General features: G+C 40.1%; 2 protein-coding genes and 1 non-coding gene across 9 annotated transcripts in view; 1 reads left to right on the top strand and 2 right to left on the bottom strand.

The window, feature by feature from the left end:
• SH3D19 (SH3 domain containing 19) overlaps positions 1-19,802 on the top strand; it is a 124,060-nt gene extending 104,258 nt beyond the window's left edge. For all 7 annotated transcript variants that reach the window (XM_069785119.1, XM_069785126.1, XM_069785145.1 and 4 more), the window contains 12 exons: positions 284-396; positions 2,626-2,684; positions 5,023-5,287; positions 6,626-6,694; positions 7,988-8,060; positions 8,372-8,502; positions 10,872-10,930; positions 12,815-13,002; positions 13,262-13,314; positions 13,837-14,023; positions 14,939-15,036; positions 16,385-19,802. In XM_069785119.1, the coding sequence (XP_069641220.1) occupies positions 284-396; positions 2,626-2,684; positions 5,023-5,287; positions 6,626-6,694; positions 7,988-8,060; positions 8,372-8,502; positions 10,872-10,930; positions 12,815-13,002; positions 13,262-13,314; positions 13,837-14,023; positions 14,939-15,036; positions 16,385-16,501 (1,412 nt within the window). In that variant the 3' untranslated portion in view covers positions 16,502-19,802. The remainder of the gene's footprint in view (positions 1-283; positions 397-2,625; positions 2,685-5,022; positions 5,288-6,625; positions 6,695-7,987; positions 8,061-8,371; positions 8,503-10,871; positions 10,931-12,814; positions 13,003-13,261; positions 13,315-13,836; positions 14,024-14,938; positions 15,037-16,384) is intronic.
• Positions 19,803-22,371: 2,569 nt separating this feature from the next.
• RPS3A (ribosomal protein S3A) lies at positions 22,372-26,624 on the bottom strand. The gene is made up of 6 exons (XM_069785198.1): positions 26,440-26,624; positions 25,494-25,597; positions 24,163-24,350; positions 23,780-23,988; positions 23,127-23,236; positions 22,372-22,534 (listed from the first exon to the last, which is right to left on the bottom strand). Exons 1-6 carry the CDS (start codon positions 26,499-26,501, stop codon positions 22,413-22,415), a joined length of 795 nt encoding a protein of 264 aa, XP_069641299.1. The 5' UTR covers positions 26,502-26,624; the 3' UTR covers positions 22,372-22,412.
• On the bottom strand, positions 22,808-22,877 carry LOC138688085 (small nucleolar RNA SNORD73). The gene has a single exon (XR_011327153.1). It is a non-coding gene; the product is annotated as a small nucleolar RNA SNORD73 (small nucleolar RNA).
• Positions 26,625-26,800: the final 176 nt, after the last annotated feature.

Genomic DNA, 26,800 nt, shown 5'->3' with positions numbered 1-26,800 from the left:
CCCTAGAATAACTTGCTGGTGTCCTGAGAGTAAAGTGAAGATCCGTTAAGCAGGATGGGAAGTACTCCAGAAGTCCACCTCAGAGTTGCAATGTTCCCTTCATGTCCCTTTTGTCTTCACTAGTCTTTAAGTGGTCCTGCCCATTGGCTGCCCTGGCTTTGAGGAAGGAAGTTGCGTTCACAAAAAAACGCCCCAAACCAAGGTGGATTCCCTTACCTATTGTTGGTCCATGTAAGGAAGCTATTAATTAGACTTTCATTCAAGAACTTTTGGGTTTTTACAGCTTTAAATGAAATCCCGCATAGCCCTCCACCACTTCCTGCTGAAAAGCCCATTGGGAACACCTCTAATATCACAGTGGGAAAACCCAACAGTGGTGACGTACTAAAAAAAGTGGTAAGTTAGAACTGCTTTCCTGGGTTACAACTTTGACTGCTTTGGTTAACAGATCTCTTGTGACTCTCAAGCATTTGTAATGTAAGTTATTTGAAGGACGAAAGGATGAAAAGGACTACTCAAAAACACAAGGCTTTCTTCTTTTAATTGCATTCTCTAGTTTAATTAGGTAATTTAGACTGCTGTCAGTTCTGAAAAGCACTTTGTTGATTTTACTAAACTTTGATCACATCTATCTTCAATTTTCTGTGTTTAGCAGCTGGAATCAGGATATTCTACAATTTAGTTTCAAAAGCACTGCAAAGTGGTTCAAAGTCCAATGAGATTTACATAGTGAAATATTGTCAAAGTCCTTTAGAAATGTATTTTTTTACCTTCATACGCACAGTACCTCTCAGTGTCTGTACTAATTTCCACGCAGAGGGAACTTTTCTGTAGAAGAATGAAGCTTGCTTTCTTCAGCTCTTTACTTCTGGTTGTTTTCTACTGGTCATGTCAGAGCCTGAGTAGAACTATTTGAGAAAGTAAGGCTCTGCTCCTCACTCCTGAGAGCATAGTAACGGTAGACACTGTAGCTGTGTATCCTATATGCCCTTTGACACAGATTTACAAAAGGGAATTAAAATAAACTAGAAAATGACAGTAGAATTTCCAAATATTGAGTGCTGTGGTGGCAAGAATGGCAGAGAATCTTGTGGAAACCACAGGCAGTAAAAAGATCAAATCAAATCAAAAGCTCTCACTAGATGGACAGCTGCCAACAAATGTCTTTGTGGCTACCTCTGCTAATGGATAAAGGGGCTTTTAAATGTCATGGTTGAAAAGGCTATTCACAGAGGTCCCATATTTTCTGGATAATGCTGAAAAAAATAATTTCCAATACAAGACATTAAATAACATTTTATACAGTGCAACCCCAAAACTTTTACAATGTCATCCAGGTTACTATGACAGGCATGTGTAAGCTTCAGAGGATTTTTTTAAGAAAAAGACTGCATCAATTCCACTGAAACATTTAAATCTTATCTTTGGAAAGAACTGTTGTGCTTATAAAACTAGTATTTTTTGTCAGTGGAAGTTATTAACCAGCAACAGTAGAAATTCTTGACTGTAAGCAGCAGTTGGCGCAGATTTCTTCCTTTTCACACAGAAGAGGAAAATTTGTGCTATGAGGATAACATCCCCATCTGAAAGTGGCAGGTTGTTTTCTTTCCAGTCAGGATCATTTGATCAGGAACATTGATTTGGGGACTTAATCAAGGGTCAAAATTTTGTCACAAAATACATCTAGGTATTTTCTAGGTGGGAAAAATCACAGAAATTGTTTACCAGTTTCAAGCACATGTATCCCTGATTAAGTAACAAGACTGTTCAGACCTATTTAAAATTACTGGATCAAAAAGGATACTTTTGAACCCAGATCCAGCACTCTGATTTACCATGCTGTTCCACAAGCAGCTGTGCTTGTTCAGCAGAGCTGGCAGTGCTTTCTGGCACTAGCATGAAAACAAACAGCAGGAGGCAAAAAGGATGGTAACTTGTTAATCCATTACTGTCGTCCAAGCCCTTCAGACATGGCACATGTTCCCCTCTGCTGACTCTGCTACAGGGTAGTAATCTCTGGCAGGGTCAGGATGGGTGGCTAGGAGGAGTGACACCTTAATCTGCCAGAGAAAGATTCACCAGGGTTTATCTGTTAGACCTCTAGGAAACAGATGCCTACTTTAATGAGAGCTAATGTTATTTGCAAGAGACTCTGTGCTGTGTGAGTTGCATCAATGTCATGTTTTCTGCTTTAAGCCTGTTCAAAGTGTTTCATCTGTCAAATCAAAATGGATAATGTAACTGCAGTAGTTGGAATCCTATGGGCAGTGAAATTGTACATTTGTATGACTCTCCTGAATTTGCCTCTTAAGCCCTGACTCCCATGTAGTAGGAAAAGAGGGCTGGGTCATACCTAATGCACAATTTAAGCTGTGATTCAGGTAGTCAGCGAGGTTATTTACATCTCCTTCTATGTCCAACAAGACTATAAAATGCTAGAACATACCATAATACTTAGTACTTCATTCTCAGACCTACAGAAACTCTTGTTTTTCCTGTCTGTAGGATGTGATATAATTTAATATAAGAAATGCATCATTTAATATAAGAAATGCATCATTTAAACAAGATCATTTTTGTTTCTTAGGCTTAAAGAAATGGCTTTTTTCTTTTGAACCTTTGTAGGAGTTGGGTCATTCAGAACAGAGTGGAGTGCCTCAGCTAGAACCTGTACTACCCCCAAGGTAAGTGCAGTTCCTCAGTGACTCACTTAAAAATGGTGTTTCCGAGTTAGTTTGCCTAGTTGGTCTCAATGCAGACACCACCAACTCTAGTCCTAACTCAATAGGCTTGGATAGATAGTATACTCACTAATAAATAGGCAGGACCAAGTTGCTAGCAGATTAATACTTGTTTGTACATTATTGGTATGAGCAGGGAGATTATAGGAGGACAGCTGTTTGGCTCTTCAGCTAATGTACAGTGGCTGCTGACAGTCATTCCTTTCTGCATCTTTAACCTTTTCACCCACAGCTGAACACAGAACATCCCCTCCTGCATGACCTTTTGATCAACAGCCCTTGCACTTATGCCAGGGTTTGAGTGGTGAAGGAATGGAGGTGGCAGATGCTGCCACCCTGAAAAGGGCAGATGCTGGGCCAGCACCTTTCCAGAAGCACTGGCTAGTTTCTACAGTTCACTTCAGACCTAAAATGCCTGTGAAGGTGCAGAATCAATGATAACATTGGTTTTTATCAGTGATAAACTTGGTGTTTTTTATTCTTTTGAATCAACAAGAAAGAAGGTCTGCAGAGGCAAAAGTAGCTGGACCAGCCTTAAATTCAGGTCCACTAAATGCCAGAGGCAAACTGGAGGGTGATAAGGCATTGGCTAGCTAGCCCACGGCAGCTATCTCAGCATCTGCACTCTAAATCTGTGGGTTTAAACACAAGAGTTTGCTCTGTTGTGTCAGGACAAGAGAATCTTTTAGTTATTAAACTTAGTCTACCAATAATAATAAGTATTCACTAACAGGAAAGAATATGGTAGTACCCACAAAGAAACACCTCATTATTGCCCCTTATGGGCTTGTTACTTTCCCCCGTTCTGTTTATCATAAGAGCATTCCCAATTCTCCTGAAAGTCTCTGGAACTACAGTAAACATTTTGTCCTTTCACTCTTGTGCTCAAATGGATTTTTTTTTTTTTTTTAAGTAAGCAGTAATAATACTCTGAATTGCTTGTTAGGGTTTTCTTGTTTAGTTGAGTTTCCTTACAAACATATGTGTTGATTTGTTTCCAGATTTAATGCAGTCTAACTTGGAATTTCCCCTTTTGTCAGTATTAAAAATGCTTAGTTTAGGATGAGGCCAAGAAAGGGGAGAGGTGGAAGTTGAACAGAAGTGGAAAATTTTTTTGAAATTTAAAAAATAATCCATACACAAATAGTAATAGAGAGCTTTTACCAGGAGTATTAGTAGAGCGCTAGTATCTTCATGAGTGGTGGATGACACTCAAAATATATGTCAGAAGGATACACTAAAGATCCACTAATGCACATTTGTTGTGGTTGATAATTTTTACAGACCCTTGAGGAATTCATGCAAGCAAATAATTATGCTGAATTACACTATATGAAAAAAGGAGAGACAATTGTAGCAGAAACTTGCAGTAACTGGCTGAAGATCCAATAACAATCAAACAATATTGTATTTTAGGAATAGTGATAGTGCCAGGGTTCTTAATAACAGGAAGCCAAAGTTTTATGTACATAATGCTTGTTTATAACAGAGGTGATTTTTAATTAGCAAATTATTGATTTGGCCACACTCTTTGATTCTAGAAATCATGGCTCATGTGTACTGTATAGGCAGCTTTTTTTAATCAATGCTTTATAAGGGGGATTTAAATGTTTTAAAAAATTACCACTGTCACTTACTAGTCTCTGATTTTGGTTTCTAAACTACTGGTACACTAATGAGAGTGTGGTACCTCCAGCACTGGCAGAAAACTCAAGTATTTGCAGTGGTGTTTTCTTTCTGCATAAAAATAGTAAATTCTGCTATTGATGCCATTGTGCAAAGTGGTGTCCTATGTCATGAGTTTCAGCAGAGGCCCAAAAGTCACTTCAGGTTAAGTGACATCCCAGGGAATGAGCTAGGCTGATTCCTGAAGACCAGCTAGATCAGCAGAGCTTCTCAGGGCTTTCACTAAAGCTCTCCACTAGAAGAACTCCATCCTGAGGCAGCTTCAGAAAAAGCTCTTTCTAAAGGTGAATTGCTGAAAGAAATCCTGCTTATGTAGTGGTCTCCCGAGAAAGCTGGCAGGCTGTTGATAAGCGGAAGTGGTGAGCAGAGTTGGAAATATGTAGTCAAAGGATCTGTCTGAGGACTTGATCATCCAGTTCCAGTGTCTGAAGAGTTCATATATTCCCAGCAAGCTTCAGATACTACACACTCTACAGCCCAGGTCATCATGAGTCCCGTTTCCTTATTGCATGCTCTATAGCTAGGGCTGTGGTGGAGGATGAGGTGGCAGGCTTATCAATACGCATACTTCTCTGATGGTTTGCCCAATTTTTAGGCCTGTGGATGGAAAATTTATACCTGCTCGACCTCCCCCACCTAAAGGTGTTCCTGGAAGGCCACCTCCACCAAAACTCTCTGCAGCCAAGACCTCCTCCCAGAAGGATGCTCTTTCACGATCTACTTCTGACATCGCTCCTGATAAAAAACCCAGCAAGTTCAGACTGGGACCCAAGAGAGCAAAAAGTCAAGTCTTTAAAAATCCAGATCCAGCATTACCTCCTAGACCTAAACCGGGTCATCCTCTCTACAATAAATACATGGTGAGAGTTGAGATACTCTGTCTGAGACTGTTGTTAATAAAACAGTGCTGGTTAAAATAGTAGTGAAAAAGATAGTAAGGTAGGTTACTATTATGTTGCTTTCAAAGTGCATCTATCAGCATAATTTTCCTTAGAAAATACTAATAGATAAATAGTAATAAGTACTGTAAGGTAGTACTGGAGAAAGCAATATATACATGCAAAGTATAGATATATGTGTGTGTATTTTTGTGTATATATGTAATTTATATAGATATATCTTTAATGCATAGCTTTTGGGATTTAGGGGTTCTTCTTACAGTCAGCAGTTCAGAATTCTATTACAGCATGTAAAATGATGTTAAATAATTGCATTTGTGTATTGTTTTTTCCCTGTATATGTCAAAATGCTTAATAAAATTGGGGGAGCATTAGAACTTAAAAAGTAGTTACCTTGCTTAATCAAGCCTGCAAAGAGTGAGGAATGTAACATCACTTATCTTACATTTTCATCCTATTGATGCCATGCCTTTTCATTATAAAAATGTTTCTTTTTGGTATTGCATGTGTTGTTAGGCAATATTAAATATAAATGGATCAACTTTACAGAATAATGGAGAGAGTCTTTCCCAAGATATTTGAGATTGGTCAGTGATCAGAGCTGGTGACTCCTTGAACCAGTGCTGCTGTCAAAAAGAGCACCCACACAACAGTAGCATGAACAACATCAACATTCAGCATGAAATGGAAGCTTTCTGTTGCCTTCTTTTTGATCTTCACTCCTGCATTTAGATCCTTGGTGGAGCAGAGGAGCAACAAAGAGAGAGGAAGATGTATCTAAGTTGATAGTAGGATCAGCTTTGAGATAAGGGAAGCATTTTGCTTCCTTTCTTGTGTAGCCACACCTATTTACATAAGAAATGTGTGACATACTTTTGTAGATGATATTTTTTCAGTAGCAGATCACTAGTCATTTCCTGCTCTTAAGTGTTACTGTCATTGAAATTTTCCTCCCAGGTTTTTTTTTCAGTGCCCTCCATGACAAATGAATACATTTCTGTGTCAGTGTGTTGCTGAACATCATGTACCTACTGTATGGTATGATACCAGTTAGGTGGCTAAGACACTGTTAGAGTGGATGACAACACCTGGGTTTCTCAAAGTGGCAGTTTGTATCACCAGCAGTCTGTTCTGAATGCCTTCCATAGGAGCTTGTCCTCTTCCACTGGACTCCTAAATCAGTTACCTGTAGTAGGTGGTCAGGATAGTTCCATCATCTGACCATTTTCACTTGCAGTGGGAATTTCAGGTGCTTAGAAGTGAAACAAACTCTTCCATTTGCCTCTGTTTCTATTCAAGCTACCTGTGCCTCATGGAGTTGCCAAGGAAGATTGTCTTCCCAGGAACACTGGAGAACTGTCCTGTAAGGTAAAGGCATTTTTTTCTGCCAATAAATATTTAATGAGCAAGACTCCTGTTGTATCAGGTGCTTTAGGCTTTAAAGGTTACACTGAGAAATGTAATAGTGGTTTATTAAATCCTTGTGTTTCTTTAATAAAAACAAAACAACTACCAAAACAAAACCTAGTAATGGTGATTTGCCTTATAGCACAGGGACATTCTGCTTAAGAGGCAGACCAACAGTAATTACTTGGAGTGCCAGAAGGGAGAGGAAACTGGTAAAGTTCCTCTGTCTCATAGAATGATAATCATTCCCTTGGCTGAGTATCTGAAAAGTGGGCAAAAGATAAGCAAGTAGTTTTATGAAGTGCTGTACATGATATATCAGTGAATTGACTTTGACATACAGACTTCAAAGTATTTTCCTCTCTCTGCTTCTACAGAACCTAACCTGTTTTTAGGGCATGGCTATATTAATATTAAGTAGCCAGTGTAAGTTATGGCTATGATAGGTTTTTGATTATTATCAGAAACCTACATGGCTGAAATAGATTTATCTGCAATCTGTTGTTATCTGTTGTAATTCATATTATTCTGGCCTTATCTTTTTCCATGTCGGACTTTTTTGGTTGGGTTTTTTGTATGCAATGAATTACTTTGAATGTAATTCACACACAGTGATTCTCATCAGTACAGTCTGAAAATTCCTAGTGTGTGGGATAGGGAAGAAGGCTCAGCATTTTTGATATAATTTCCCTTTATAAAGATCCCACAACGAAATTGTCATTTCACCTCAGCGTTATCTTCCTGTAAGCAAAGGCCTAGTGGCTTGCTTGCCCCTCTAAAATGCTTGGCAGTCGGCAGATGTGCTGCCCCCGCTCAGTGTGCTGGGCAGAGTTGGGCTGGGGTGTTCTGTCCAAGCAAGGAAGAATAATTCGCAGCACGCACTACCAAGAAGTAGTGCAAAATTTGGCCACGACCCTTGCAATGAGAGTTGCTATCAGTGCTCTGGATTTCTGACTCACAGAGGTAGCTGAGGCTTTGTCTATACTGGGAAAAGTTGCATGCCTTCCCTTCCTTTTATTGGCTCAAAAGTAGATTTTGGTGAAATGCATTCTGGTTTACACTGGCAAAAGGCATACAGAATTCAGACCCATAGCTATATGACCAATACTAACTGTTGCCTCCAAAGGTGATTCTCTGATACCAGAACAACATTGTGTCCAAAGTCAGAAAATTACTTTCAGAGTATGTCACAGAGAATCTCTGTTAGTATCTTCTGTGATTTATAAACTACTTGGATTTATTTGTTGTTGTCAGGATTCAAACCACCCTCCAAAATTTTCTGACGCAAGTGCACCTCACGCTGTAGTCCTGCATGATTTTCCTGCAGGTAAGTAAATGTGAATATTCTGGAAGCTTGTTTTACTCCAAGACTTTCAAACAGGAATTTTCTTAGGAATTAGAGCTTAAAAGGATGAGGAAGCTCAGCCTATAAGATCTGCATGTAGAGTTGTTCAAATCCATGGGTTTAGCTATAGTTGGGCCAATTTAGTTAAAGCTAACTGGTTTATCAAGTATAATTAAGACTTTTTGAAAACTCATTCTGGTTTTGTCTGTGATATTTATATTAAGCAGATTTTAGTTAAAGAAAAATCACTGAGTGTGATGACTACTATTAACTGAAATGATGCTGTCTTACAGAGCATGCTGATGACTTGGACCTTCATTCTGGAGACACTGTTTGTCTTTTGGAGAAAATTGATAGCAAGTGGTACAGAGGAAAATGTGGGAATCGCACAGGGATATTTCCTGCCAGCTTTGTTAAAGTAGTTGTATGTAGGCTTTGTATACATTGCTACATAAGATCCTATTGCATTTGTTTTCTGGTTCTATTTTACTATAGATCTTGTGTGTTTAACTCCATTCTGTATTTAGATAATCTCTTTTCCCTCTGGCAGCACAGAAGACATATCAACTTTTTTGTATGGTGTTAGAAAGATGCTTGATTTGGCATGACCAACTTGTGTTTTGGGGATTATTTTGCTGTTAATTTGAAGCCAAGTGAGAAAATTGTGGCCCTTACCAGGTTCTGTTTGTTAACCTGGGTAGTTTCTCAGGGTCTACAGAGAAGGTTATTTTTCACAACTGCATGTGAGGATCAAGACCAAGTAAGATGGTTGCTTTTTGTGCCTCGCCCAGCTTCTCTCATTTTCTTGTCACTTAACTGTACTAGAATCACCACTTTTATAGCCATGTAGTGAACTAGGTCAGGGCAGCAGTTGAGCCCAATGAAACATGGTTTTTTCTTCTAGAATATTTTTTTCCTGGCTGGATCAATTCGCCTAAGTGGCTTACTAAGTGGCTGCACAAATGGTTGTGCTGGCACAGTGCAAGGAGATTGTGTTGTTGCAAATGAGCAGCTTAAAGCAATCCTGTAACTGAATGTGACACTTGACAGTAAATGGCAGGCAAGAGACAGGTGCTGTTTTGGAGCCCAACAGCAATTAATTGAGTGTCTCATCTTTAAAAGAGATACAGTATGGTTCACTGCATCAAAAGCTGGGTCAAATCTATTGCAAGCCTGAGTCTGAGATTGAAGTCCATTTTGTGACAGTAGAAAGGGCTGTTGGGCTATCCACATCAGCCATATGGACACGGAGGAATGCTAAACTGACACCAGGATGCAGTGAAGGTGTATGGCTGGGCATTAGACAGTAAGTGTCTGTGTCGAGCCGGAACAGCTGGCAGAGATGAGCACTGCTGCTACATGGACAATACCAAGTATTTGGTAACCGCCAGAGAGTATAGGGTGTCTGTTTAGTTTGTAATGGTGTTATTGGAGAAAAATTGTAAGATTTGAGAAGTGCTGAAGAATAAAAACTAAACTCAGGGGTAGTAATAACAGAACTATGCTCTATTCGCTTTCACAAGAAAGGTTTGTTAGCTAAATTGATTAGCTGCTTCTACACAGGCCAACAATTTAATTTAAAAGCTCTTGTTACTACTGATGGCTAATAGACAAAAGATTTTATGTTAAAGCAGTAGAATGAGTATTTGGGGTCAAATTCAGCATTGATGCAGACACATACAACTTCTTAAAAGCTAGGGAAGATGTGTTTCAAATTTCTATTTTAGTTGTAAAAGGTGGTTACCATTTGAGTGCAAAAATCTTTTGTTTCAGCAAAATTAAAAAAAAAAAAAAGGAAAAAGAGTGCAGTACATGAGGCTAATTTACTGAGTGAATTCTCCTGTTCATTCATGTCAGATTTGATCTTGATACAAGGTCTCTATACAATACGCTATAGTATGTTTTACAGTACTGAGCTGGGTAGCAGCTTAGGTCTGGACACCTAACAATAATACATGGTTATTACTTTCCATAGAACCTTCAGAGCACCACAGATACCAGCTCCTCTAGAAAGAGCACTGTGAAGATTATTTGTCCTAAAAGGACAGCCAGCATGATTTCCTCCAGTCCTTCACAAAAGCTAATGAAACATTTTCTCGTTCATTTTTATGGGAACTGGCTAATGCTATAGTAAGGGGTAACCCAAAGCTCCTCGCCAGGGTCTCTAGCCTTGTAGTCTTATACATCTCACAGATCATGATTCACGTCACACCAAAAATACAATTGAAGTCTTCTTATGATAAAGGACTTGAATGCTGTCTGTTTCATATATCCGTGTATTGATTTTCTAAATTATATTTATCCAATTCAAGTGAGATTTGTGAGATGTATTTTTGTTTGGAGGACAGCTGGCTACCAAAGCCTAGAAAGGATAAGTGTAAACAATAATTTTGTCTATTGTGATATATTGTGCTAGTAAATAATAGAGAGCAAATACCAACTGAAAGTTGTGAGCTAAATGCAACAACCTGTAGTAGCATCCAGTCCCATATTCTGTCAATCAATTGTGCCACAAGTAGAAACAGTAAACGAGCTTCATAACAGAAAACATTAAATAGTACTCCTTGTTTGCATGAGACTGAAAAATGAGAAATCAGGCATACAAAACTGAAATATACATTAATATGGTCATATATCACGGCATGCCAGCAACTATAGAGCGTCACATGGAGGTCATAACTGGAGCTGATGCTTAGCTGAAAAACAGATTATTTTAACGAGTTCCAAGCTTATTGTAGTTATGTTGCCATGAGCTTGAAATGAAAGATTTTACTTATTTTGTTGTCTTAATAGATTGATGTTCCAGAAGAAGGCAACAGGAAAAAAATACCCTGTTCATCACAATGTATTAAGTGAGTTAGATAAATCTTATTTTCTTTCTCATGTCGATTAGTAAGTAAAAAGGAAGTAAAAAGAAAGATAACTTTGAAGCAGGTCTTATCTGTGCTGAGGTTAATATGGTTAACAGTTTCTTCACCAAAATATATTTAAAAAATTAAACTCTCAAAACTGAAAGTTTATGATGTTTTAGTAAGACTCATATTCAGGTAAAAAAAATTCTAAAAACTCACTTCATGGCTTCAGAAAATTGGTAGATCACTTTATAATAAAAGTTTATATAGATATAGTCCACTTATTTTCCTTCCTCTTATGAGCTGTATTAGGAGAGCATTTCCCATAATTTTTCATGAAAATTGGTTAGAGAAACTGTGAACCAATCTGATTAACTTCAGCAGCATTGCACTCTCCTCTCTTTGCTCCTGGCCTTGTTACTTTCTTCTAGAATCCTCATAAGATGTAACATGGTAGGGCTCCTACTCATTTGAAAGAACAAGATAAATTGGGGTAGAATATAGCTGTACTTTAAGTAGGGAAATCTATCTAACCTTAAATTCAGCAGCATTGCACTCTCCTCTCTTTGCTCCTGGCCTTGTTACTTTCTTCTAGAGTCCTCATAAGATGTAACATGGTAGGGCTCCTACTCATTTGAAAGAACAACATAAATTGGGGCAGAATATAGCTGTACTTTAAGTAGAGAAATCTATCTAACCTTAAAATCTATAACTGTACAGGTGAATCTAAAGTTCCCCAGATCAAATTATCAAATGTACTTCAAGCACTTTCATTTCTGATTTGCAAACAATTTGTACTAAGATTTGTGGGCAAGGAACAACTTTTCATGCTGTTTTTACTCTATGATGATTTGTTGGATTTTGTAATCATTCATTGCAGCAATTAAAGCAAATTCAGGCAGAGGCAGGAACTACTAGTATCAATGGGATCATTCAGTTTGTTCTTCAGATAGAGCTTGGCTTGTCTTAAATGAAACTTTTAAAAGCTTTTTAAAAGCTGCTTCTGCAGCTAAGAAAAAAACAAAGTGCTAGCTCTGTCCTGAAGCTTTTGCAAAGATCTGAGTGGGGGACCGGGGTGGGAATCAAGCTTCTTACGTTGGTTGTACGCTACAATACTATAGAAAGAATTAAAGGCTATTATCACTTTTTTCCGGCATGGTATTTCTGATAAATAAAAAATTTTCTTAGAGTAATTTCTTAAATTTGTTTTATTAGTTTATTAAATTATTAAACCTATTTAAGTAAGGAAGAAATTTAGTTTTTTCAGTATTTTACCAAATTATGTAAAATTTATCAGATGCTGCATTGATGTTTCTTTCTTCGATAGATAAGTTATTTCCCCATGCCTGGGATAGACTTTACAGAATAAAGTTTGTCAAGGTAGATAAAAACTAGCTTCCCCTTATGACACCTCCATGTATTTGGGATTTGGGACAAATACACAGCACCCACCCCCCACTCATGTTTGTTTGCATCTAAATTGGATGCTAGCTCAAAAAAACATCAAACTCTTAACAAAAGTGTATCTGGACACTTACTTGGATATAGGCAAAAATATAAAATGGGAGAGGCAGCCCAGAAACAAAATGATATGTTTTTTGGTTTTGTTGGGAAGAGAAATAGGGTCTTATGCAAAGTACTGTAACAGACAGGAATTGGGATGCAGAAGTTGCCTCCAGCTCCTCCAGACTCCATACTCATCCTCCTCAGAAAGAAGAGATGAGAACCAGGGCTAGACCCCGGTTTTCCACCTGTTCTATCTTCAGTGCATTTTTTCATCATTTTAATTAAAGATATCAGTCCATATTTTGCACAATGCTGTCTTATTATTAAGTGGGCAATAATAATAAATAAGCAAAGTAATTTTCTCTTTTGTTTCTGCAGAGGCCCAAGATGTGTAGCACGATTTGAATATATCGGAGATCAGAAAGATGAGCTCAGTTTTTCGGAAGGTGAAACTATTATCCTTAAAGAATATGTAAATGAAGAGTGGGCCAAAGGAGAGCTCAGAGGCACATGTGGAATTTTCCCCTTGAACTTCGTGGAAGTAATTGAAGATCTGCCTGGAACAGGTATGAATGCGTTTGCAAAACTCTTCAAGAACATGGTTTTGTACTGCATGCACGTAGGCAGCATATAGGAGAAAAGTCCAAAAGCACAATGAAGATGGGAAGGAGGCAGAAAGGGAGAGAAGACAGATAAAAAAAAATCAAAATGAATAGTAGTACTTCTTAAGAAGCTATTCTTAATAATTACTTTGAATATCTAAAATCTCTAGTAACATTTTTAATAGTCATTGCTGCTATTCTAAGTTGTGCTTTCCTTGTGTAGGTACAGGAGCAGCACTGAAGAATAAGGTGGAGGTTTCTTCTTCCCTTCCTCAGGTAATAAAATTTTATAGGTGAGGGCCAGAATTTACTTAGTGGTTTCATAGATTTACATAGACTTTCTATTATAATGTCAGATTAGCTGCACAACTTTAAACCTGAATGTAACACAACTCCCACAGCACACAATGCTGCATGGTCACATCTTGAATTCTAACGGTTGGCCTAAATTGATTGAATTCATAGCTTCTGGCAAATTAACATAAGTAAATTTTTGTCCTTTGCCCTTAAGCAAATTCTTGTTAGCTCTATTTTAAGTATTGCTGCAGTGGTCTAATTTTGAATTTATTAATCCTATCCCCTGCCACCAATGATAAAAAGGAATGCATCTCTGAGCCTAGATGAAATTCTGTGGTAATTGCTGAAATGCCATTCTAGTCTACATCTGCAGTGATACTATTGTCTGAGAGAAAGTCAGGACACCCCTGTTCTGTACAGCTGCTTTCACCAGTATCTATCAGCTTATGGGCTCCATTAACGCTTCTAAAATTAATGCATTTCTTCTGTTCACTTGAATAGAACAACAGATGCTCAGTAGAGTGGTGTGAAGCGCTTCATGATTTTACAGCAGAAACCAAAGATGATTTATCCTTTAAAAAGGGAGACTACATCCAAATACTAGAACAAGTAGATTCGGAGTGGTATAGAGGAAGACTGAATGAAAAGGAAGGGATTTTCCCAGCAGTTTTTGTTCAGACCTGCTCAGGTACAGTGCTCCGACTAGATGGCAATTGATTATTCCTTGGGTTGTGACAGTCATGACCGAGTTCTGGGAGAACCCAACTATTGCATTGCATTAACAAGCCACACGCCACTTCATTCCTTAATATCCTAAAGCTGAACTAAGTGTTGAACCACCCTCTCCAATAATTGCAATATAATACTCCAGTCAGTAAGTAAGTAAGCTGGGACATGATACAGATTCTGGGATGGTTTAAAGTGTGGTTTGGGCACAGGCAAAACAGACCATTGAGCTGCCTTTAGTAGGAATTCAGGGGTACAAAAGATGGGGGGGGGGGAGCCAGGTTCTCCCTCAGCTGAAGAGAAACACTGCAGTACAGCCAAAGAGCTGGCAGAGCTGTAAATAACTGCAACTGCTGCATCTTGGCACAGAAGTTTTGTAATGCCCTTGGCGAAGCAAGGAATGAATGCTGCTTGCTTTCCTCAAGCTTCTGTTTAGTCCCCAAATCAATGCAGTCAAAACCTTCACAGAGGACACAGAAAATCACAATTTTTTGCCCATAGTTTTTGCAAGTAAAGCCACGAGTGAAAGTTGACAGGAAATATAATTCCACATAACTGGCAAATAGCACACACGGAGTGCTGCTTCATCTCCAAGTACAAAGAAGAAAAGACAGCTTTTATTAGATATTGCCACTGGAGAGTTCAATTAAGTGAACTTTAAATTTAGTCCTCTTAGAAGCAGAACCATGTAGTGTAAAATGAACTGGTTTCATTTTATTCCAGTAGGGCAGTGAGTTTGCCAAGTAGCAGTAGTAATAACATCTGGACACCCTGTAGCACATGAGAGGGGAGAAAACATGAAAATGATAGGAAACTTCTCCAGAAAGGGATTTATTTCACTCCAGTCAAAATAACTTGTCTTGTCCATGTTCTGCAGCCAGGGTAGAGCCGTCACAGTCTGTAGGAGGGAAGAAAGGAAAAGCCAAAGCTCTTTATGATTTTCATGGAGAAAATGAAGATGAGCTTTCCTTCAAAGTAAGTACCTCTCTTGGCCCAATTTTCCAAAAGGTCTTATGCTCCTAAAGAATACTAAAAAAATAAGAGTTTTCCACTGTGAAGGTAGGCTTGGAACAAGAATGAAGCATATAGAATAGGCATAGATACTAACACATTTGATAAACGGTATCTCTAAAAAAATGTTTGCTCTTACCACTTCTGTTTCATATTGGCAAAATCTTCACTGAAGACATTGAAAAGAGGTCAGGAGTGGCAGAATTCCTCTGACTTCTCTGATTCAGTAAACATAAGACAAACAAACCTCATTTTGCAGTACGTTCAGTTCTTGATCAGTTGATGCAGTCAAGGAAGCCTCTTTTTTAAGTAGAAAGAGGGCAGGGAGAAGGAGGATAAAACTAAGAGTGCCAGTGCTACAGCAGCAATGCCTCTAAGGGACACCTAGTACAGCAAACTCTAAAAGTTTGGCAGCAAAATACATAGTTGCCATGGGAACATGGGGAGAAATGAAATACTTGCTGGATGCCCAGATAATATTAAGAAGCATTAACAAGAAGCGTTGTGCCCTTGTAGATTCAAAGTCATGATTTAGGTAACTGTGTCCTCAAAAGCAAGTTTCTGAGAAACAGCAGACTTTCACAGCAGGCCCCAAATTGTGCTTAGCAGCTGGAACACACTATTTTCTCTTCTAAAACTAGCAAAATAATTAGTTTCAGAGTGAGCAGCTTGCAATGCTGAAAGGATAGATAATTCTTTAAAGCAGAAAAGGGGAAGGGAGGTACTGGAAGAAAGGCCAGGGCCATGACAGTGCTTCAGATGAAGAGTGTGGCATGGGACAATGAAAACAGGAACAAGTATCAAACACAGGAGCTGCAGTTTATTTTGAACAGCCACACCGAGCTACTTAAACGATTTCTTTCCTTTTGGGGAAAGTTTCTGAAGGAAAGAGGAAAGTTTCCAAGTGCTGGAAAATATTGGGACTAAATTGGGGGGCGGGGGGGAGGCTTAAGAAAATAAACCCTCAGAGCAGGGAAACACACACAAATAACAAGTAAGGCGGGGGGGCCTGTGAGCCAACTCTCCAATGTATCTACCTACCTGGAGAGCTTAAGCAACACAAGAAGTTATCCAGCAGTGCTGTTTTTTCCTTCCAGAAGGCGGTGATTTTTCAGCATAGACAAGTATTTACCCTAAGAGAAGCTTCAGCTGGTTTAGGCAAACAGTCTCGAAGAGATGTAACCAACAGAAAAGACTGGCCACATCCTACTTCCATTTGCTTGATATTAATTGCTTCTGAATAACATCAGCTATGCATGCATTAACATTGATGGTAAGCTATACTGGCTCACATGTACTCCTTCTCTTACAGGCAGGTGATACAATAACAGAGCTGGAATCTGTAGATGAGGACTGGATGAGTGGAGAGATACAAGGAAAGTCTGGGATATTTCCCAAGAACTTTGTTCAGATTTTAAAAACACCGTGAAGTGTTGCCTCTGTACTCCCTGCATGTGGGAGAGAATGTTTTCTATCCTAAAGGCACAGCAAAGACATCAATGTGTTTTGACTATCAATGTTTTGCACTACTTTTTCTAGACAGTCATACTAGTATCTTGAAGTCAAATAAGAAAATCTAAGTCTTTTGTGACAGCGTATGTAGTCATGCTTCATGAATGCTCTGAGAGCAAATACAAGCAGGATTTTTAGCAGTTTCCAACTAGGGAAATACTGTGGTGCAACACCTTTTTTACTTAAATAGCGTAAGTAATAAATAGTATGTTTACTATCTGGTATTACATTTATCATGCACAAAGTCTGCATAAAGTAAGCTTCTTTGGGCTTCTTTAAAAACTTTTAAAATCCAAATTTAAAAAATTGTTTTTAAGATATAACTACAGCACTCGGTATGTAGATCAAGTTTGATGTTCAGGTTTCACTACTGCTTGACTTCCACATTAGCAGTAAAATCCACTTGTTTTATGACTTAGAGAATAAGGATGATAACTGATATTTTATAATAGAAAAAATATCAAATCTAATACTGGTAAGAGGGAAAATGCTGAAGCAAATCCTTGTGTAGTATTCTTCTATTCTTAGCCCAAGCTGCTCATACAGGAAGATCACAAAAGCAAAACTTTAAGTACTTTTCCTCTTAACGAATAATGTTCAAATCAGTATGAGTCATCTTAGACCTTCTTCCCTTCCCCCAAAATACTTTCCAGATACAGGTTTAGATTTTTCTACTGCCCACTGTTCAAGCACCATCGTACCCTTCTTTTCCAGCTGAAGTTAGTTGTGACAGACAGCATTTACTGAGCTTTCTCAGATCCCCTCCATGCTGCACTGTTCCAACTATTTGCCCCTCCACCCCCTTCATGTAAGTGGAAAGCCAGTCTTCACTCTGCATTTCATTTATCACTCAAGCACTGGAACATACTTCAGCAACACTATTCCTATCCTTAACATGAAGGATATTATACAGCCTTGGTTTTAGCTTTCAGCAGACATGGGATTAGTTTCCAGTTTGTTACCACATACCAACTATACTGAGCATCATTATAAATGGTCTGTCGAGGCCTTAAGGAAAACACGCCTGGCAAGAGGTTACTTCAAGCAGCTCTAACAAAGGCATTTAGTAAAAAGCAGCAGTGGGACTTGAATGACAAATATAGACAGACATGATTGAGGTAGCTTCACATTATCGGAACTTCTGGTAGTAAATTCCTTTTTGCAACCCTTGGCTTCTGACAAAATAGTTAAATGCATCTTGATTAACCGTTAGCTTCATCAGACTGGAACAGAAAAAGAATTATGCTGCAGTTAGCTCTTTCACTGCTGACAGTATTCCATCACTTTCATACTATGTAACAAAAAGGAACCAGTAAGCTGTTAGCACGAGTCATTACTTCAGAGAGATGCAGGTCACTAGGTATCAAGATACCCTTACAAGATTTTTCTTTGTGGGTCTGAAAATGCAGGTTGCAAAAGGGCCAACAGTTGAGTGGTAGATAGAGACTGGAAACTAGAATCATCATGATTGACCTCGAGATAGTTTTGGATAGTTTTGGTTTAGTGATGTGCCTGCCTACAACTTTATCAATACAAGGTCTAAGTATTACAGCAACAAATACCTACTGCTACAAAAGATCAGGGTGCATCTAAATTGGAGTGTGAGCAAGCTGGGGAGGGTAGCCGTCCCCTCCCCATGCCCTGCACTTTGGTTACCATCACAGCAGGCAGAAACAAGCTTACAGCCAAAACTGAACTCCCCTGCAACAGGGAAGGGGCATCCAGTCTCAGTAGCAGACTGGAGCTCACCTGAAGCAAGCCCCAGGAACACGCAGCACAGACATGAGGCCCTCGGCACTATTTCGCTCTGCAGTCACTGTTATGCCATGGTAATTGCAAATACAGACACAGGCATTAGCCCTCTGTTTTTGTTTTTTTTTCCTAGAAGCTTCATGAATGTGAAGCATTGTGTATTTAAACTGCACCAATACCATTTGCACAACTGGGGGATGAAGGTCACAAAGTTTTATGAGCAGAGAACTGGATTTCTACTTTCATTAAGAGGATTAACATTATAAAAACAATTATAAATTATATGCTATTCTAGAGAGAGCTATTACTCAGTTTTACCATCCCCAACAAGTCTATCCAGAACTCCTGTGGAATCAAACTTTAACATAAGTCCACCTCGGAGGACAACCCTTCCCACTCTCCAAGTTCTCCTGCCAGGGGATTCCAAAGGTCATTGTTTATTCTAACAAACAGCCATCTCCTTCTGGAGAAATCCAAGGAAACAAATACATAGATAGCTTTCCTGACTCCTGCCAGCCCACTCAAGACTTTTCAACCATAAACCTTCAGTGGATCACCCTGTTAAAACAGGCTTCTTCCAACATGACCTGTGCCAACACAATTCCTGAATGTCCAGTGAGCACAGCAGGGGGAGAACAGCAGAACCAAGCAAAGCCCACACCAACAAACAGAATACCCAGATCCTCCAAAGACATACTGCATCACTGTGGTGGTGGATGAGGCTTAACTGTACGATGTTTACTTACTGTTTGTCTGGCAGTTTTCTAAGATTTTGATACAAGTCTCAAAAGTAGAACTGAATTTTTATATTTTTTTTTATTTCCTCCTCCCCGTTTTTATAACTGTGTATTGACCAGTTGTTTTTGTAACTTCCACTGAATGTTTAAAGTCAGTGCCTGTCAGTAGATAAGACCACTGCTTTATTTTAATCTACTCCTCCCTATTACGCAGGGCAGAAAGAGCAGCAAAGCCTTACATTCAGAGCAAGGAGTGCCACCTAAAGGCTGCTTGCATTACTGCAGGCAGCTAAACCAGCGTATTTATTAAAACTGAAACAAGTTAGATGCTTGGCTTTGACGGCAAGGTATTTTCTTAAGACTCGATGCCTAATATCACCATGAAGCTGCATACAGATCATAACATAAAATTCCTAAGGTGTACAGTACATAATCCGCAAAAAACCCGAGAATGGGGTCAGGCACAAATCCTAACTGCAATATAGTAGCAAATTTCAGCTGTAACCTTGAAATTCAGCTAGACCCCCATACATTAGTATGATAACAAAAGCCTCATTTATCAAAACATTTTCTGTTTGATCCACCCTCTGGAAATATCTTCAGGAAGACGTCTTTGTTGTGTGTACAATTAACGGTGTCCTAAATAAATCTTTGTTAAGTCCAGTAAGTTTTATTATGGTACCTCTGTAAATTAAGAATGTATTTAACCAATAAAATTTTTATAATTAAGTCAGTCATAATGGCATTCTTATTGTCTTATGCTGTGGAGAGCTGAGCTTTCCACTTGACATGGCAGTTTTACGGATCTCATTCTGCTTACATATTTAACACAACAGCAAAAAAACCAACCCCCCCACCCCAAACAAATCACAGAGTAATATCGCATCCCTTTACAAGTAGTCCAAACCCCTCAGAGAATCGTGATGGCTTTAACACAGTTTATTCAAGCCTTCGGACTCGGGTACATTTCACACTGAACACCTGCAGAACCTGTGACATTTGCTACCTGCAGCAACCAGCTGTCATCGCATGGTATCGCACAAGACAGTGATGCTCTCTCTACTCATGCTGTGGCAAGATTACTTCTGACAAAGGCACAGGTTGACCCTGAGCTGACTGGCAATTCTACACATATTTGCATGTGCTCTGCTGATTGCTGCTATTCATACACCGTGATTTTTCAGCTGGTATTTGTACAGAGGGTGTATAAAATTTCCCTTACTGCTTACTTTTCCCCCATCTGAAATCATTTGACAGAGCATACATTTACCCAGCGCTCCTACGTGGTAATGCCAGCAGTCTACTGCTCAAAAAAATAAATTAAAAAAACGAAAAGAAAAAAGCAAGCTCTTGTTCTTTCCCTAAATCCTCTTGGACTAGCCTTTTTGCAGCATGCACTCCTCAGACGTACAGCTGAAGGGAAAAGTAATAGGATAAAAGATGTAAGTTTTCGGAAGCAAGCTCAGAAACACCACCTTAGGATTTCTAACTCTCCTAGTCTACAGAGTACAGGCTAGTTGCAGTCCCTCAGGATTTGTTTGATGGAACTGTTGCTAAAGCAGAGGAAATGCAGCCAACACACATCCGTTACAAGAAAGCTCTGACAGATCTTCCTCTAATGCAGGGCTGGAATATGTGCATATACATATATGTACACACCTGCACTGAAACTTCCTGTAGTAGGTTCAAGAATTTTCAACCTCAGCACACTGACCCTAAATCATGGTTTCTTTTCCCAACTCCAGTGAAAAGTTCTCATTTTTGTTAGAGAAGTAAAGAGGCATTTGTTGCAATTTATGGCTTCAAAAATATGACTAACTGGAACTCTTGGAGGATGACACCTACCTCAACAGTACAGCTGAAAAGGGCAAAGCAGAGGATTAAAAGCAGCACTAGTCCTTTCTCCTGTTCCAGCCTCGTTACAGCTTTGAGCACTCACTACTGTTCCACTACACAAACTGGAAGAAGTAGAACAAGTAGGCCTGTATTTACAATCCAATAAAGATGGTTACCTCAATATTAAGTCATGGGCTATTCTAAATATCATCCCCTTCCAATTAAAATAGTAACTTGGAATCACAACATGAAATCACATCACCTGCAGTCTTCTAAATGAGAAAACATTCTTTTCATTTGGCATATTATTTGCTCCAAACCAGAATTACCAACTAGGAAAAGGCAAAAATCCCCAACACTGCAGAGTACAGCCCTCATGGGTAGCATCCCTCTACTTCTCCCCTAGTATCTTTGTTGCAACAGTACCATTTCCTTACTTTCCTCCATATCTTGTCCTGAGCTATTTCACAGCTGACTGCAGGAGCCACCACCACCTCAGTGACTGCTCCAAGCAGCTCCATACCATTTTGTTCTCAGGCTTTAAATCACAAACTTGCGAACAATCCAATAGCACAAACTTTAGGTTTGTTGCCCCATTCTAAACAAAACATGCCAATAGTGCAAAATACTCCTTGTTTTAGCCAGAAAAAACACACTCTTCAATTTTTAAGCCAGCATAAGCCGAACAAGCGACAATGCTATTGGATAATGGAAAAAGTACTGTTAAAATTACTCGGCAAATCGCTTAAGTGTGCTTTATTCTCAGAACATAGACCATTGCCTTTTCATGATAGAATTTTTTTCCCCTGAAGTTCCACAAGTTTTTCAGCTGTGATTGCGGTTACCCCTCGGTTCTGATAGAGGTTAAAAAACTACATACAACCCTACTCTTGGGCATATTCTGCATTTCTATACTGCTCAAAACTAACACTGCTTCCATCATCAAAATTGCAGCTTAAAGATCTTTTAACACCTTTTGACTATCAGAGACCAACTCTGTCCCGTGAGAGGTCGTACCAAATTACCACCAAGAAGCTTAAACATACACATACGTAATTCTCAGGTTAAGTAGTATGGATAAATCCCTAAGACTTCCCTATCACAAAAAATTCTGGAACAGTAAGTTTCCCTGTGTGGCACCCCATCTGCCCTGTACAGTGCTCCTCTTTAAAGCACCTTTCACCAATACAAGCTCTGCACGCACCCACAAGGTTTCTTTTCTGGGGACCAAAATTATTGGGAAAAACCAACGTACAGAATCCTTGGTATTGCACTTTTCACCTTTCAAAAAGGACAACCCACCTTCTTCCACCCATCTCACAACACCAATCATGAAAAAGAGATCTCCAAAACAAGTTTTTCTTTTTTTTTTTTTTTAGACCAAGGCAATAGGTTTACCTTATTAAAAACCCATCCACATATCCAATATTGTCCAGTAGCAATACAGGCAACCAAACATTAGTTCTGTATATTAAAACTTTTATTTTCCATCAATGTTTAGTTTCAGACAGACTCTTGCACGGGTGGCTCATATCCATCAGCTCGCTCTACTTTTGTGCCTGCCTCATCCCCAGAAGGTTTTCCAGCACCACCACCTTCGCCATGCAGTTCCATCAGCTTGCCCACTAAAAAGAGGATGTATTACAAACAGTGAGAGATGCACCTATTTAAACACTTTTCAATTACTGAATTGCTCATCATATACAAATTAAAACACCAGAACATTTAATGTAGGTATGATCAAGTCTGTTCCAGAAAGCTCATGCAAGGAGATGCTGGCTCAATAACTGACAGTCAGATAAAAACAAGCAGTGAAATAAGTGCTACATAATGAAATTGCAAATTAAACTTTTTTTAAACAGAGATAAAGTCAAGAACCTACTACTGCATTATATGGGAATGTCAGAAAATGGGAAAATAGAATCATTCCATGTCATCTGGGACCGAAACATTTTGTCATCATTCATTCCCAAGCCAAAGCCTTTGAACATTCAGCAGCAGTTTCAGGCAAGAATTCAAAAAAAGCTCCAAACTGAATGATCACTGCTTGGCTTTCAAACCAAATGCCAGACTAGAAGCACAAGCCTTTTTACTACTACAGCTACTTAAGCTTACAATGCTGTTTTAACATCTTTATCCAAAAGCAAACACATTTTAAACTAACAGCTTCCCACACCCTCCACTAAGAACACTGAACATTTGCAGTGATTGCCTTACATTCAAACTTGGGCTTCTTCAGCATCTTAACCTTGCGGACATAGACATCATGAAGAGGGTAAATGGACTGACACGCCTTCTCTATGTCTTTGCCAATGCTGTCTGGGATCCTGAGAAATCAGAGACCACATCAGTAGCAGAACATTAAAAACTGAGTTTGCATCATCAATACTACCTTCACACTCTGACAATTTTCTTCAAATATGTCTAGATTCGAAGACATTTTCCTTGCAATGTTAGAAGGGAGATATAGATAGATAGTGCAAATGTGCTCATTTTGAGAGCAAATCTGCAATTAAACTTTTGGAAGCAAACACCACACTTCGGAAAACTTCCTTCTATCAGAAGAACCCAGAACATTCACAGCCCCAACTGATCAGAATTCCAGTTTTAGTCTGTAGAAACATGAATCAAAAAACTGGAGAGCCTGATTTTACATTTATGCAAACATGATGGTTTATGAAAGTCAAATATGATGCAGAGACTAACAGAGTATTTGAAGAAAATGGCACATCAGCTTTTCAACGAGACGCACCTTGCCTGGTCTCTGCCAAACAGTACACGAAGCACCAGCATTCCCCAAGTACTCAGTAACAACTAACAAACTACTTAAACTGTATCGGATAAAAAAAGGAAACGTGGCCAAAGCTTACAGCTTATTGACAACTTCTTTCAGGTCATTGGTTTGGACCTCTCGGGTCATGATTTCCATCATCTTCTTGCGAATCTGTCGAACCTGCTGATGCTGGGCATACGAGGTCTTGCGGATTTGGTTATTACGCTTCTTCGTGAAACCCACACAGAAGAGGCGCAGTAGGTAACCATCGGTAGTTTTGACATCTACATGGGCTTCGATCATTGTCTAAAAAGGAAACAGTCATTTATCATCAATGTGATGGACAGGTTTCTCAAAACCATGCAACTGACATTCATTAATATCTGCTGATGCCACTTCAAACACAGCTTTACAATGCATCAGTGGTTACCTCCTTTCCTAAAGGCACTAGCCACAACGCAGACCTTGTTCCTTACACACCTGCCATTTTTTGACCATGGAACACATTTTATCCCGGGTGAGGTCCATTCCATGGAAGTTGGTCAGACAATTCTTGCCCTGAACGTCCTCAGTTATCAGTTTAAATTTACGGAAGGCAACCTCATCATTCTGCAGATCAGCCAGACTCACTTCAAATACACGACCCTTCAGTCCATCAGAGGCAATTTCTGTAATATGAAACAAAATAAAACACCTTTTATTAACATTAGAAAAGTATTATTCAAATCAGATACCGAACTTCCATTTGATGTTTTCTAATAGTAGGTGATGCCACTAGCTTCACAACTCTGAAGTCTATATGTATCTTGAACAAGATCAAATCAACTTAGAGAACCAAATAACATGTTTTGTTAACTTTGTGAGCAATCTTTTTAAGATAATTATATCAGATGCTAAGCACAAATACCAGTATACTGCATATTCCAGCCTGTGTAACAGTTCGGGTTTTTTTTAAGTGGAGGGGTTTACAAATGAACAATAATGAAAACATAAAAATCCACATGTGCTCAGCAGAGATAAAGCAGCAACAAACACCTAAGTACAGTCATTTTACAGCTCTACCTCTAACAATTAACCATTTTAACACTAGCTTACTCATGCCTGGTTTACAGTGACCTTATTTTACTTGTTTCACATGTATACAGTTCAAAATAATGACCACCTTTGTAACTTTTAAGTGCAACCGGAATAGTATAATGCCACTCTATTTAGCCATTCTACACAGCTAACCTTCCAAAAGGCTTCCTTTTCCTAAGGTGTGCCAGACCATACAAAAAACCTTTACCGTTCTGTGATACATCTACATGTGCTCCCATTAAGTTAGCAATCCTAACTATCAACAGAGATCTCTTTACCTAAAAGCTTCAAATTTCAGTCTCTTCTAACACAATGCTCTTTATGATCCTATCATGACCAAGGTCTCCTATCGCACTGTCACCACGTGTCCCTGTGATAATCAGAACGAATCCTTAATTCTTAACTTTCCTCAAACTCATCAGGTTACAAGAGCAGGTCATAAGAAGCTTCAGGCATGTCCTTTCATATCATATCCATGGTTTGGTACTCTCGTACAAACAAGGACCACACCACACTAACCGCCCTGCAACTAAGCTCATTTATTTAAACAACTCTGTCAACCTAAGAACACACACAAGCAATTAAGTTAGAGACACTTTTTTTTTTTTAAACTGCCAGGTTCATAGTATTATGAGCAAAAACTATTTGTCAGCAGTTCTTTAATCGAGTCTCATCTGGAGCTAGCACATGGAACAAATACATCTCCCTCTGCTGCATAAAACCCCACTACTCACTAGTTCCTTGAGTCCTGGTGACAAGCGTCTTCCCGATGTTTCGGATATTAAACATTGCTGGTGCTTTGACGTCATACCAGTCCTTTTTGGAGAAAGGATCAACCCTTAATTTAAATAAAGCAGAAAAGATTTTTTTTTACTGATTTTCTCAGATTAAATCGGGCTGAAGTAAGACCTTCCTCTCCACACGCTTTGCAAAATGGAAATGCAAATGTCAGCATTTTGGGCTTTCAAGTTTAACGTGGACAGGTTGGCAAGTATGTGAATGCAGACGGGTCAGCATTACCCACTCCAGTGAGGCAAGCACTCATTTCAATTTACTTCAGAAAAACAGAAATCAACTGCAGAAACATCATAAACCTAAGATGACCAAAAAAAACCCATACAGCGCTACAATTCCGGCTACCGCTCAGGAGCGACACAAGTGGTGCACTTTAACCAACTTCCCCACGAAGACACCCCCCACCCTTCATTTCTTGACTTCTGCAGCTAAAAGACACCAGACACAACGAAGCCTGCACCGACGCCGCCCCAGAACCCCCGCTTCTACAGCGAGCAAACTACGCCAGGCCTGCGGCCGCAGGATTACAGCCAGGGCCGGGGCCGGGGCCGGGGCCAGGGCTGGCCTTGTCCTCCCACACGCCCCACAACCGCGGAGCGCTCCCCACATCGAGGCCCTTCCCGGCGCCGGGGCAGCGGGCACACGGCGGGGCTGCAGGAAGCCCGGCCAGGCCGGGACCCGCGCTCTCACAGCGGCAGTCGTCCCGTCCCGTCCCCCCGCCTCGCCGCCACGCAGCTCGGCCCGCACCCAAGCGAAGCCCGCGCCCGGCCGCCGCCATGACAGCAGCGGCGCGCTCGCCGTCCGCCGCCATCCGCCCCCCATCCACGGCATCCTGCTGCCCCGGCTCCCCCGGGCCCCATCTCCTCCTCTCCCGGCCGCCCTTACACTTTCTTCTTGGCGCCTTTCTTGCCGCCCTTGGTGAGGCGCTTGTTCTTGCCGACCGCCATGGTCCCGACCCGCCGACGAAAAGGCCGCAAACACCCCCTCCCGCGAGATTATACGAGAGTGGGGCTCGCGCGAGAACTGCGGGCGGCGGGCAGCGCTCTCGCGAGAGCTGAGCCGCATCTCGCCGGGAGGGGGCGGGCGGCCCGCCCCCTGGGACGTACCGCAGCGGGACGGAACCAACGGCGCGGGGGGAAGAGGGGGGCAAGAGGGGGGGAGGTTGGGGGCGCTACCGCTCGGTCGCGGGATGTGGCGCGTTGGCCTTTCTGCGCCTTTCGTGGCCCCGCAGAGCCCGCCGGCGCTG

Source organism: Haliaeetus albicilla, chromosome 1, assembly GCF_947461875.1.
Source record: "Haliaeetus albicilla chromosome 1, bHalAlb1.1, whole genome shotgun sequence".
Classification (NCBI taxonomy): Eukaryota; Metazoa; Chordata; class Aves; order Accipitriformes; family Accipitridae; genus Haliaeetus; species Haliaeetus albicilla.
Note: the sequence above shows the minus strand (reverse complement) of the source record. Positions and strands in the feature narration are given on the sequence as shown.